Here is a 13782-nt window from a genome sequence, read left to right on the forward strand (position 1 = left end):
AAATCGTAGCATCTTTATCTTTTCACCTTGTACTGTTACTCCGAATCTAAATTGTTCTTTAACATCATTAACTGCTAGTTCCATGTAAAGATTAAAAAGTAACGGAGATAGAGAACATCCTTGTCGGACTCCCTTTCTTATTATGGCTTCTTTCTTATGTTCTTCAATTGCTACTGTTGCTGTTTGGTTCCTGTACATGTTAGCAATTGTTCTTCTATCTCTGTATTTGAACCCTAATTTTTTTAAAATGCTGAACATTTTATTCCAGTCTACGTTATCGAATGCCTTTTCTAGGTCTATAAACGCCAAGTATGTTGGTTTGTTTTTCTTTAATCTTCCTTCTACTATTAATCTGAGGCCTAAAATTGCTTCCCGTGTCCCTATACTTTTCCTGAAACCAAATTGGTCTTCTCCTAACACTTCCTCCACTCTCCTCTCAATTCTTCTGTATAGAATTCTAGTTAAGATTTTTGATGCATGACTAGTTAAACTAATTGTTCTGTATTCTTCACATTTATCTGCCCCTGATTTCTTTGGTATCATTACTATAACACTTTTTTTGAAGTCTGACGGAAATTCCCCTTTTTCATAAATATTACACACCAGTTTGTATAATCTATCAATCGCCTCCTCCCCTGCACTGCGCAGTAATTCTACAGGTATTCCGTCTATTCCAGGAGCCTTTCTACCATTTAAATCTTTTAATGCTCTCTTAAATTCAGATCTCAGTATTGTTTCTCCCATTTCATCCTCCTCAACTTCCTCTTCTTCCTCTATAAAACCATTTTCTAATTCATTTCCTCCGTATAACTCTTCAATATATTCCACCCATCTATCGACTTTACCTTTCGTATTATATATAGGTGTACCATCTTTGTTTAACACATTATTAGATTTTAATTTATGTACCCCAAAATTTTCTTTAACTTTCCTGTATGCTCCGTCTATTTTACCAATGTTCATTTCTCTTTCCACTTCTGAACACTTTTCTTTAATCCACTCTTCTTTCGCCAGTTTGCACTTCCTGTTTATAGCATTTCTTAATTGCCGATAGTTCCTTTTACTTTCTTCATCACTAGCATTCTTATATTTTCTACGTTCATCCATCAGCTGCAATATATCGTCTGAAACCCAAGGTTTTCTACCAGTTCTCTTTATTCCGCCTAAGTTCGCTTCTGCTGATTTAAGAATTTCCTTTTTAACATTCTCCCATTCTTCTTCTACATTTTCTATCTTAAAAAGACCAAAACTGGACTTAAATATCCTTAACTTCTTTTATAGTAAATGCAGAAATACCATCGATTCCTGGGACTTTATTAAACTTCAACCTTTTTATAATCAAAGCTACTTCTGCATACATAGAAGAAAAATGAATTTTTGGAAAAGTAGTTTATACCTCTTTTCATCACTACTAAAGAAGAGTCTAATTTTTTCTTTAAATCTTTTGTGATATTTACAAAGAAGTTATTGAATTCTTCTGCTATCATCTTTGGTTCTTCTGTAATAATCAAGGAATCATCTAATAAACGTATTCTATCAAAACTTTATTTATTTATACCCCCTTCCCTCATACACTATTGATTGTCTGCCATTTTTTCTTTGTATTATTTTTTAGTAAGTTTGAGTAGTAACTGTTTTTTCTACTTCAAATATTTTTTTTTTAGACATTTACTACATATAAGTTTTAAAATAACTCTGTAAATCTTTATCAAGTCTTTTTTTTACCTATCTTGTTTAATTTATTTCTGTATTGTTGCCTGCTACACAAGTTGTCTGTCATCCAAGATTTCAACACAGTTTGGTTTTTAACATACTGTTTAATTTTTATTGCCTTTTCTGCCTATGTCATCCTGAAGTCATTTAGCTTAAAGTTTCTTGCTTTGTTTATCCTCATGTCTCACAAGTTTTACGTTGATCCCAAAAGCATTGGACCTTCTTCCTCAGTTTGTGACAAATGTTGATTGAATTTCTTGTGATTTCCATGTCCAAAGCAGCAGTGATGTGTGTTACCACTTTGTCCTCATCTTCTTTGTCAGCTTCTGGCATCCCATGAACCTCAGTGGTGTTGGATCTTGAGTACTGATTGTTTGCATTGACTTTGATTTTATTTTTAAGACCTACAATTTCCTGCTTAAGATTTTCAATCAGTGTTGTAAACATCTTATCTTTAACAGCTTAATTTTTCTTTTGATCATTTACCACACCTTGCAAGTATTCAAAGGATGTGTTCATTTCTTCCTCCATTATAACTATTTTCTTTAGTTTCTTTTAGCATTAGGATAACCTAAGATAGATTGGCTCTTCCTTTCTTTACACCATTAGTAGCTTGTGTACTCTTTTCATCTCGATGTAGTGTAAAAGGGATGGCGCCAGATTTGATTTTCAGTAGAAATATAATCCAACTCCTCCTTAGTTATGTTAACGTACATGAGGTGGCAGCACTGTTTACAATTACTGCATTAAAATTTGTTACATGTCGAAACAGATTAATTACGTATTTTGAAAATACTTGGATATCTTAGTAAATTAACAGAAACAAATTACACAAAAAACAGTGGCAAATAAATTTGGATTATTAACACAGCAATTCCACAATATAGTGCACCAATATATCATTTATTGTGTAGCTCGTCTAACTCATAACAAATCTGCATCATAAACTCATACTTACCTGCTCCATAAATCTAAATTGGAACAAATTATGTTTTATACAGTGTACACTTATTTCTTTTAGAACATTCTAATTTCTCTTCAGTTCTTTTAAATTTTATTTAAAGTTGTCTGCATTCTCTTTCATGTTTTTCATACTGTGCCAATCTACCTAATTTCAAAACTCTGATTCTTTCTATATCGCTTATCTTCACTTACCCCGTTTTTATTGTTGTGTTTAACTGAAATCATTACCTTTTTTTTTCCAGTTTTTCCCATCCCACCTCTTTTTTGATTTTTATCTCTTTACAATACTTTCTCAAGTATGTATATTTCTCCCCTCCCAATTTACTTACAATTAACTTTTCCTTGAAATTGTATTCATTGTAATGCTAAGAAAAATATCTAAATGCTATTAAATCACTATCATATTCATATTCATAAATGCTTGCAGTGCTTTTGTGGTTGTGCGCCATAAAGCAGTATTTTAAACCTAGGTAATAATTCAAGTTGAAAAAACTTGTGATTCCCACAAGTTTTAATTATAATGCTTACACTCAAGCTTCATAATACTTGGTAAACGTAGGAAATGTTTTGTTTAAAAGTTCTCAGTTAAGTGTGATGAATAGCCACGGGCATTTTCATGAGTTTTGAAATTGTGCTACTTTTACCAGTCTGGTCTTTTGCATTGAACAGACTCATGAAGACAATGGAGAATTCTTAACAAGAATATGAGAGGAGGTCATAAAAGTGGTTCAATAATCATTACTATTCTATTTGGATAAAAAAAAAAAAATGTTGTGATCTGTTATTAGGTATTTATGTGCAACCAGGAAACACCAAATGAAATTCATTATAAAATTGAAGCAGTATCTGATATTATTTATTTATTTAATACCAGGTTACATATTAACAGCATAGTGACATGATGTCAACAGCACTCTGCAGAGATGCCAAGGAATCTGTTCATAGTCTGGCATGTATGTATAAATGTACCGGAAAATGATGTGGTCTTGAAAGACTCAGGCCGACCTCTCCTGAAATGTGAGGTTAATTGAAACCCAACCACCGAAGAACACTGTTATCCACAGTTTAACATTCATATTAACGCAACTGCCTTTACAAAGATTCTATCTCAAAACTCTTGACTGTGATATCAACGTGAGATATGTGCGTGCAGCACGTGTGATACTGATGAAATACATTTTGTAATGGTCAAGTAGGTGTGATGTATGAATGTAGGAGTGGTTACTTATTTGTCAGTAGATCTTGTCTCACAATTCAAGAACATTGCATAAATTCTAGAACTATTTCCATTATGGTATGATACTATCCTGAGAACAAATCCCCATTCGTGGTTTAAAGCATCCCACGAATTCACTGTCAAAAAATTTAAAACGTTGAACAGCTCTGGGAAAATTACAATGATAGTTTTTTACATTTATGGTTTGTTTCTCTTGGATTTCAATCCTCATGATTAACAACTCATTCTATTCATATAAAGTTGCTATAATTTATTATTTAATATATTTACAATTTTAATTTTTAAAGACACTGGTTTTGTTAGAAGGTTATTATTATGGTCTCTTTTCTTTGTTCTAGGAGAGACAGGGAGATATAACTGAAGATGAAACTGTCAAATTTAAATCATATCTATTAAGCCTCGGTATCGATGATCCAGTGACTCGCAATTCATTTAACAATCAAAATGAGTTCTACCAGAGTCTCGCTAAACAGATATCTGATATGATGGAACAGCCAATTGGTGTATGTCTACTAGATAGTTGTTTGAATTTATTAATTAGAGGGAATTTTTTTGTAATATTAAGATTTTTCCGCTCTAGTACTATATATAAACAACTCTAAAAATCCTTGAGCATTCCAGTATTAATTATTAGGGATTTCTTTCTCCCCCTTTTATTTCCACATTTTTATTATTGTGGCAAATAAAACTCAAGGACATACATGCATTTACCTATTCAAGCATTCTTAAAATCAACATTCATAAAATTTGAAATCGACAAAACTTTCAATTAGAACAACTTGTTTGTTTTCCTCAGTAACATTATTACTGCTACAATAGTAATGTGCAAAAGCAGAGTTATAGAAAATAATAATAAAAGTATAAATAAGTAGATAATTCACTTAAAATGAGGGAGCTGCTTGTTTTTATTGAAAAACTTTATAGTGTTTATATTTTCCTGTTTTCCTTTCTTTCTCAAGAGGCCGCTCTCTCCTTATTCCCACACTATACAAATAGTATTTAGACTGTTATTAAGAATAGAGTAATCTCAGAATCTGATACACTTGGAACAGATATATTTTTAATTATTTTTGTCTTGTTGAATTAGCTTTCTATGAGTACTAGTGTCATTGATATATCAAGCCCTTGCTTTTGTATTTTTCAGAATCCTTTGTTTATTTTGACATATTTATGTTAAAAAAATTTTCAAAAGGATTACGTAGTGTAAAAGGTTCTTTGTCATGTTGAAAGGAAAGGTAAACCTGTTTCTTAATTTGACATTTGTATAATTTTAATAATCTTATTAAATAAAAAATAAGTATTATTTATTAAATATCTAATAATAAGTAAATAATATTTAATGTAATTTTATTCTGAAATGTACTGTACCTGCCATATGAAACACATTTACTGTATATCTGAAAGACTTATTAATTAATAATAACTAATTAGTTATAATTAAAATTATATGAGCATGTACTATGGTAATATAATATCAACCTTGCAAACATGTAACTATGTGGAGCAAGCTTGTTAGATACTCTTGTCACTTTAACAAAAATCACTGTAATATTCTGATGCACATTATCAGAATAAATAAATTTAGTATTAGAGATTATTTATTGTATAGTTGATTGTTATTGTAGGAATTTATATAAAAATAAGAGGCATAAACCATTTAGGTTAAATGCAATATAAACTAGTGTTGTGGTTTTGTAGGTAAAATATGCATCTGAAATAAAACATTAGATTTGCTAGAATTCAATTAGGAAAAGGGAAAAATAGTTTGGTGTCATTAGAGGTTTATCATTCTCTAAATCGAGACTGGGATATATTTGCTGAAAACTTTTCAGCTTGTTTAGATAGGCTTACTGAAAAATATAATAGAGAGATTTAATATAATAGGGAGATTTTATTGTAGGAATTAACAAAAATGTTTGAATATTTAAAGAATTTTACAATATTGTTCCCTCAGAATTATAGTTTACAATTATAATACAGTTACAAGCATATGTAGTACAATAATAGATTATATTTTAGTAAATTTAAATCTGTGAATTCTTATAGGAAATAACAGAATTGTTATGTCATAATTTTGAGAACTGGATCCCAACAAGCTAGTGGAAGTAGAAATTAGGCAGAAATAGGTAAATTGCTCTATTATCAAAGAGAATAAGTTTAATAAGCTTAAAAATTTTTACTTACATTACATAAAAGAAACAGAAGTAGAAAAATATCAAGAAATGACTGGATATCTAATGACTTATTCAGTGTTTCAGAATAATTTATGGACTTCTATATTTAATAGGAAGAAGTCACCATCATTTTCTAGATAAACAAAGATATAACAAAATTATGCGAAGTAAGCAACAAGAGAAAAGTGGCTAAAAATAAATAAATAAAAGTGTCATCAAAACATAACTAAGCGGTGTGGAAAATAAAAATGAGGAAATAGATACTGAAAATTCAGTAAACAGTGGCTGTAAAAAATGGTGAATTTGTAATGAAAATTATCATCTAGTTGGGAAATTCACAGTATTTGATATTTTCAAATAACATCAATTAAAGTTGTAAAGTAAAATAAGGGAATAGTATGCAACAAAAATTCTCTCAAATTATTCTAACATGGCCTCAGAATTGGACACAAATGAAATAGATTTAGTTATTAGGTGTTAAAAATGGGTAGTTAAAAATATAGGATATAAACAATAGCCCCATTATTAGTAGATTTAATTAATGATTTGCTAGAAGCTGTAGTATTTTCTACATAATTAAAAATAATCGCAACCTTTAATTAATTACTAAAATTAAATTGCTAAAGTTTTTCTAATTGAAAAATATTCTTACTGGACTGAAGATTAATTTTGTACTCTTCCTAACAAGGATGTAGTTTTAGGTTTAAATTAGATTTACATTAAACTTTAGGCTCACTCAGTACCTAGTGACAAGGAATGCATGTAAAAAAATACAAAATTATGTGCCTACTTTCTCGATGGAAAAAATGTTATTAAGTTTGTTTTTGTATTTTCTTAGGAAGTCGGTGGCATAATGTCTCTTACTGATGTATATTGTCGTGTAAATAGAGCAAGAGGATTAGAGTTGTTGAGCCCTGAGGATCTTTTGGCTGCTTGCCAGTTGCTCAATCATTTAAAACTTCCAATACGATTTAGACAATTTGACAGTGGTGTAAAGGTTCTTCAGATTGAAGCACACACTGACAAAGCTATCGTCACTTCTACTGCTGAACTGGTATGGTTTACTTTCTTATTTTTTCTTGTGTCTTTCTTAAAACTGTTTGCAACTGTAATTAGAGGTTTAAACATTTTTTTATTTTTACTTTCGTGTACAAAGTAAAGGAGAAAGTATTGATCACGAAAAGTTTTGGTTTTTAGATTTCAACAGAAATAACCATTTTTACTAGTTTTGGCGTGATGTCTGTACATACCTATGTATCTTGCGTAACTCAAAAACGATTAGCGGTAGTGTTGAAATTTTATATTTAGGACTGTTGTAACATCGAGTTGTGCACCTCCCCTTGTGATTGCAATTGACTGGGCCAAAAATGTGTATAGTCAGACTTCCAAATAAAGCGGGTTTTCAATTCTGAAACATTTGTATTTTGGACTTTTTCTTAACTGGAGTAATAATAAGCCCTTGTTGAGAGCTTTTCAATGATATATCATAAGTGGTACTTATTTTAATTTGTTCCTGAGTTATAGCCAAATAAAATTTTAATTAATGAAATATTTGTTTTTTTCAAGGGGAAAGTACATTGGTTCGAATCAGACTTTACATACATATATATTTTTTAACTTTAAATATATTAATTGTTTAACACCTCTGATTGTTTAAAAATTTTAACAATAAATAATAATAACACAAAAAAAATGAAAAAAAGAATCAATAGTTATTAGTGAAATAAAATTTACCTTAAAATTTTACCGATTGAAAGACTTATTGAAAATTCACAAACTAGTAACAAGTGTTATAAATTCAGAATAAATATACAAAGACAAAAATCCTACAGCTTTATACTCATTTTAAGCCCAGTAAAAACATGTTAAAAATGTAAACTAAAAATTTAGTAAGCTTTTTCAGTTTTGTTTTTATTTTCATTGAATTTAATCATATATATATTGTATTTTTTTTTTATAATCAAAAACAAACTTGAACAACTTAAGTACAGAATTACAAAGTAAATAAAATGACACTTAACCTTATTTTTTCTTTTCTTTATTCCAATAGTACTTTCGTGGTATCCCACATCATCAGTTGTATATAAATTACATAAAAAATGGTTTTTAAATATAAAAAAGTACAATATATTGGTACACAGGAATATGATGGGTCTTATAAATATTGACTTTAGGGAAAAAAAATATATATATATTTTTTTCTAATTGTAGCTGTCTGCATTTTTATATAACAAAAATGAAGGTAATTTTATCCCTTGATAAAATATTCCGGAGGTAAACTAGTCCCCTGTTTGGATGTCTGGGTGGCGACTACTAAGAAAGGAGTCACCAGAAAATTAAAAAATATCATTCTATGAAGCAGAGCGTGGAATGTTAGAAGTCTGAAAAAGGTTGGTAGGTTAGAAAATTTAAAGAGTGAAATAGATAGGATAAATTTAGCGAGGTTCGGTGGGAAGAAGAAAATGACCTTTGGTCAGGTGATTTTAGAATAATTAACTCAGTTTCAAATAATGGGTAGGCAGGAGCAGTTTTCGTAATGAACAAGAAGATGAAGAAGTGAAGAAAGTAGAGTATTTTGAAATGCATAGTGATAGAATTATTGTAATAAGGATAAAATCAAAATTTAAACCGACAATGATTGTTAACGTCTATATCCCTACAAGCACCCATGATGATGATGAGGTAGAGTGTGTAGAAGGTAAAATGTAGAAGAATGGGAGAATGTTAAAAAGTTAATTCTTAAATCAGCAGAAGTGAACTTAGGCGGAACAAAGAGAACTGGTAGAAAACCTTGTCATAGAATGGAGCTGCCTGTGTTTTCAGCTATGTTTCTACGCTGGTCTGGAGCTCGATGTCTGTGCCAAAATGTTGTCCTCCTAGCCAGCGTTTCATATGAGCAAAGAAGTGAAAATTGGATGGAGCCAAGTCCGGGCTGTATGGTGGATGATCAAGCACTTCCCAACAAAAACGCTGCAGGAGCTTCTTTGTTACAGATACAGTGTGCGGCCGAGCATTGTCATGGAGAAAGACAATGCCTGATGACAACATTCCTCTCCGCTTATTCTGAATTGCCCTTCGTAGACGTTGAAGAATCATGCAGTATGAGGCTGCAGTGATGTTCATGCTGCGTTCCATGAATTTCACCAAGAGAACTCCATTCCGGTCCCAGAACACAGTAACTTTCTGTTGGAGAAGGTTCGCTTGAACTTCTTTGGTTTACTGGGAGAATGAAAATGCATCCACTGTTTGACTGCCTGCATCATGAACATCTGTACGTCCTGCTTTAAAGTTCCTGCACTATTGTTGCACTTTGCCGTCACTCATTGGTTTCACTGTACACATTACTTATTCGTCGATGAATTTCAGCTGCATTACACCCCTCAGCCTGAAGAAATCGAATTACTGCATGCACTTCACACTTGGCGGGAGATGCTATTGTTGTAGACATGTTTACGTGCTAGCTGCGCGTGTTCAGAACTAAACGAAGTGACACGGCGTGATTGAAGGCCATACTAGAGACACTGTGCAAAGGTTCATTCAATTTTTGCACGGGTTTTTATTTCGTGATCGATTAGACCTTGGAAAAAAATAACCCTCGTAATTTAATAGGTGTACAAGGAAGTCATGTAGTGTCCACACAAGATTTAAAAAAAAATTCATTGATGTCTAGTAAAATGTAATGGAATTTTGGAAACAGGTGTAGATATTCATCTTTTAATTACTCTTTTAGGAATCTAATGAGTTGCAGCATGTTTGAGAATCATCCATGCATTGTATTATGAACTATTGTTTCTAGATCCATCACTTACTTTAAGATTTTCAGATTTCCTTATTAGCAGTTAACTGATTTTACAAAGACGTGTTTTAACTTCATTTGTTTGTTTTTCATTAATGACTGGTTGTTGGATAATGAGTGAGAGGTTCACTTTCAGCTCTAGCGTATACTTATACTATCCAACCTCTTGACTAAGAGAAATGCTCATCAAAATGAATCCCTCATTTTTAAAATATGGCACTGTTCATTATGAACAGTTTGAAAGAATGAAGAACTTGGAAGAAAAAGAAACTACATGAAATATTTGTGTGGTCCTAGGTCTGTCCACGAGAGGAAAAGTCACTGTGTAACATTATTGTTTACCTCCATCTCAGATGTGTTGATTACGACTGACTAGGAGAGAAGGAGCAGTCATGCAACTGTTGATAAAATGTTTATCCAGCAAGTCATGTCCACTTTACAATGATTTAAAAGCAGAGCATGAAAGTATCTGTTTATATTATAACCTGCTTAGGTAAAAGCCATAGGATTCTATTAAAAAAAAAAGATTACATAAAATCATATAATTTCTTTGTTAATATCAACAATTAAAAGTTTCTTGACCTGCTCTTAATGCTATTACTGTCATCCCTGTTTGAAACAAGCTGTTAAAATAGGTATGCTTTACTTGCCTATAACAACAAATATCATCATTTCTTATAATAAAAAATCTGATGTGGAGACTATATGACTTCCTTGTACACCTATAAAATTATATATATACTTCTTTTTTTTAAAATTAAAAGTACCTAAAATTTTATTTCATTAATAACTTCTTATATTTCTTAATATTTTTTTATTATTATTGAATTTATTATTTATTGTAAAATATTTTTTACAATCAGAGGTTAATAATTTATTATAATAAATCAATATACTTAAATTAAAAAAAAAAAAAGTTAAAAAGAAAAGAGATGAAGTTGGATTCGAACCGATGTGCTGTCCCCTTGTAAGATCCAAATATTTCATTAATTAAAATTTCATTAGGCTGTAACTCTGAAACCAATGAAAATAAGATATCATAAGTGGTAAATGATATATCATATCATTGAAAAGCTCTCGATGAGGGCTTACTACTGTTAAGAAAAAGTCCAAAATCCAAATTGTTTTGAATTATGTGCTTTTTTGGACACTTTTGGTTCAGTTGATTGCAATCAAAAGGGGAGGTGCACAACTAGATATTACAACAGTCCTAAATCTAAAATTCCAATGGCTAATCGTTTTTGAGTTATGCAAAAAATACATATGTACGTACGTACTACGCATCAAAATGGTCAAAAATGAAACTAGTCAAATCGATATTTCTGTTGAAATCTGAAAACCTAAATTTTTCACGCTCACAATACTTCCTCTGCTTCGTACAAGTAAGTTAAAACAGACTTTTTAATATCTTGAGGTTATCTAGTGTAAGAATTTTTTTATTTTATATAGTCTTATGTTAACTATATGTTTGGTTATTGTTAAATAAACCTGTTATTATCCTTATTGTTACAGGTTAAAGAAAAAGGCTCATGGAGTGCTGAACAGCTTGCTCAGGAATTAGGATTATCAGTCTTATTAGCAAAAGAACGAATGCTGACTACAGAGAAGTTTGGATATTTATGTAGGGATGAGTCAATTGAGGGTTTACGTTTTTATCCAAATTTGTTCTTAGAATGACATATGATTATTTCTGGGTAAAGTAACTCTGATATAGTTTTCAGTAAAAATTTTTTGTTGCTGAATAAAAATGATTAAAATGTCACTTTTTAATTATATTTACCAAAATTGATGTTTTAAACACATGAATTATTATATGAGGAACTAAGGGCCATTGTAACTCAGCACCAATGGAATCATTTCTAGTAAAATGACATCACAAATTTTGTGTTTTAGCAATATATAGTACTATAAGAAAAGTAATGTAATATTAAAAAGATAATTAAAATTGAAAGAAAAATACAGTAGTTTAAACACTAATGTGTTTATCAATATAACAATCCTTTATGAAAATATATGGAACTTACTCTAGCATGGGTACATAAATATATCATTAAACTGTTTATAAATAGCAATAGTTATATGTTTATAACAAAATTCAATAATGCAACAATGAAATACACCTTAACTCAAAACCAACCAAAAGCATATTCTACTTTATGAAAAAACAATGAAAATAAAATTATGCTTAAGCTACTATGATGTGAATATTCTTTTATCATGGCACAAGCATATTATAGCATTAGATAAACTAATGTAATCTTAACACTAACAAACTGTAATTTAAAAAAGAGAACAAGAAATGATTGAATCAATGAAAATACTCCGAATTTGAAAAAAAATTATTTAAAAGATTTTTCATCAAACATAAACAAAACATACTTTTAAAGTAAAAAATAATAATAATAAGGTTCAGTCAACGTCACTGCTTGAGAAAATAATGAATCATAAAAAACTAAGATATTAGATAAATATTCTGTAAAAAAATTTGTATTAAATTAAATTGAAGAGCTGAGATGTGTGTCTGGCAACACTGCTTAGTTGCAGTAGTAAATTATTTTCTTTAAGTGGTCACTATTCACATTATCAACAACTTTTATAATACTACTTCTGGGTTTAAAATTGAGACCTGTTTTCTTTAAAAATTCTTTGACAGTTTGGCACATAACAGTTTCTGTACAGTTCTCTAGCATTTGGATTTCTCCTGTAATTTCTTCATGGTTTTGGCAAGTGAACGACATTAACAATAAGTGAAAACCACTTTGCTGCTGCATCCATCATTATTCACTTGATCATTAGAGTAAGTGCAGTTTCGCTGTTGAAAATGCGCTACACACAAGATACAATCCTGATGAGAAAAGCATATGTTAATGGAGAAGCTTTTATGAGAAAAACACTTGATAATGGTGAAGCTTTCATGACAGTTAAAGATGTAGTAGTGTCAAAACAAAATTTGTTAAAAAAAAAATTGTGTGATTTGTGGCTGGTCTGGCATAATATTTACATTTTTACATCAACTGAGCTAGAAAGAAAGAAAACCAATAAATTGGTGTTTGAGGTCCTCATACACATAAAAGAACAGGTTTCAAACGAATTACAGAAAAAATGTGAAATTGTAATATTATATAAAAATATATTAAATCACATATAGACATATTCTTATATTTATAGAATAGGTAGACAACATGCACTATTTTTTTTAAGTATTGCTGCCATTGCAGATGGTCAGTAATTTTATTGCAAACCATATACTTTAATTACAAGCATCTCAAATTTAAATGAATTATCTGCTTTGAAGGATTGATTCACAGCTAGTCAAGTTCTGATATAGATTCAGTTGTCATAAAATACTGTACATTATTCAATATTTTAATTAAATTTGTAATACTGCAGATTGCTACTATCTTTTTTAAATGAGGTATTACAAGGTGCTAATAATGATTTCTACAGAGGCAGAAAAATTACCTTATTACTTTAAATTTAATTTAAGATTTCAAAGTGAGAAGATAAAATTTCTTACATTTACAATTTTATTTAATTTAAAAAAACTGACAAGTAAAATCAGAAGAATTACAAATATAATTTTCATAAAAAAATATTAATATTGGAAAGTGGATTGGTTTGGAATATTTATTATACTGCTAAAAAAAAAATAAATATATCTGAAAATATAAAATGTATAAAAACTGTTACTTTGTTAAAATAGTCTTTTATTTACATTTTTTTATCCTATTAAGTCCTTTTTTGGCAGTAGTCATGCCAGCATTTAATTACTATTAGTTCAGTTGCAGTTGTTGTTGGTCTTTATTGAATGTACAAGGTCGGTAAATGAAGTAATGAGACTGGTTCATAAAAACTTTTTATTTACAATCTAATTACACATGGACTCTATCACCTTTGAA

At 30.1% G+C, this 13782-nt stretch overlaps 1 protein-coding gene across 1 annotated transcript in view; it reads left to right on the forward strand.

Moving 5' to 3' along the window:
- The window catches only part of Vps36 (vacuolar protein sorting 36), a 29899-nt gene extending 16337 nt beyond the window's left edge, over window positions 1–13562 (forward strand). The window contains exons 5-7 of the mRNA XM_075356069.1: window positions 4252–4416; window positions 6926–7141; window positions 11396–13562. Of these exons, the coding sequence (XP_075212184.1) occupies window positions 4252–4416; window positions 6926–7141; window positions 11396–11560 (546 nt within the window). The 3' untranslated portion in view covers window positions 11561–13562. The remainder of the gene's footprint in view (window positions 1–4251; window positions 4417–6925; window positions 7142–11395) is intronic.
- Window positions 13563–13782: the final 220 nt, after the last annotated feature.

The sequence above is a fragment of the Lycorma delicatula genome, chromosome 2 (genome assembly GCF_047948215.1).
Source record: "Lycorma delicatula isolate Av1 chromosome 2, ASM4794821v1, whole genome shotgun sequence".
NCBI classification, from domain to species: Eukaryota; Metazoa; Arthropoda; class Insecta; order Hemiptera; family Fulgoridae; genus Lycorma; species Lycorma delicatula.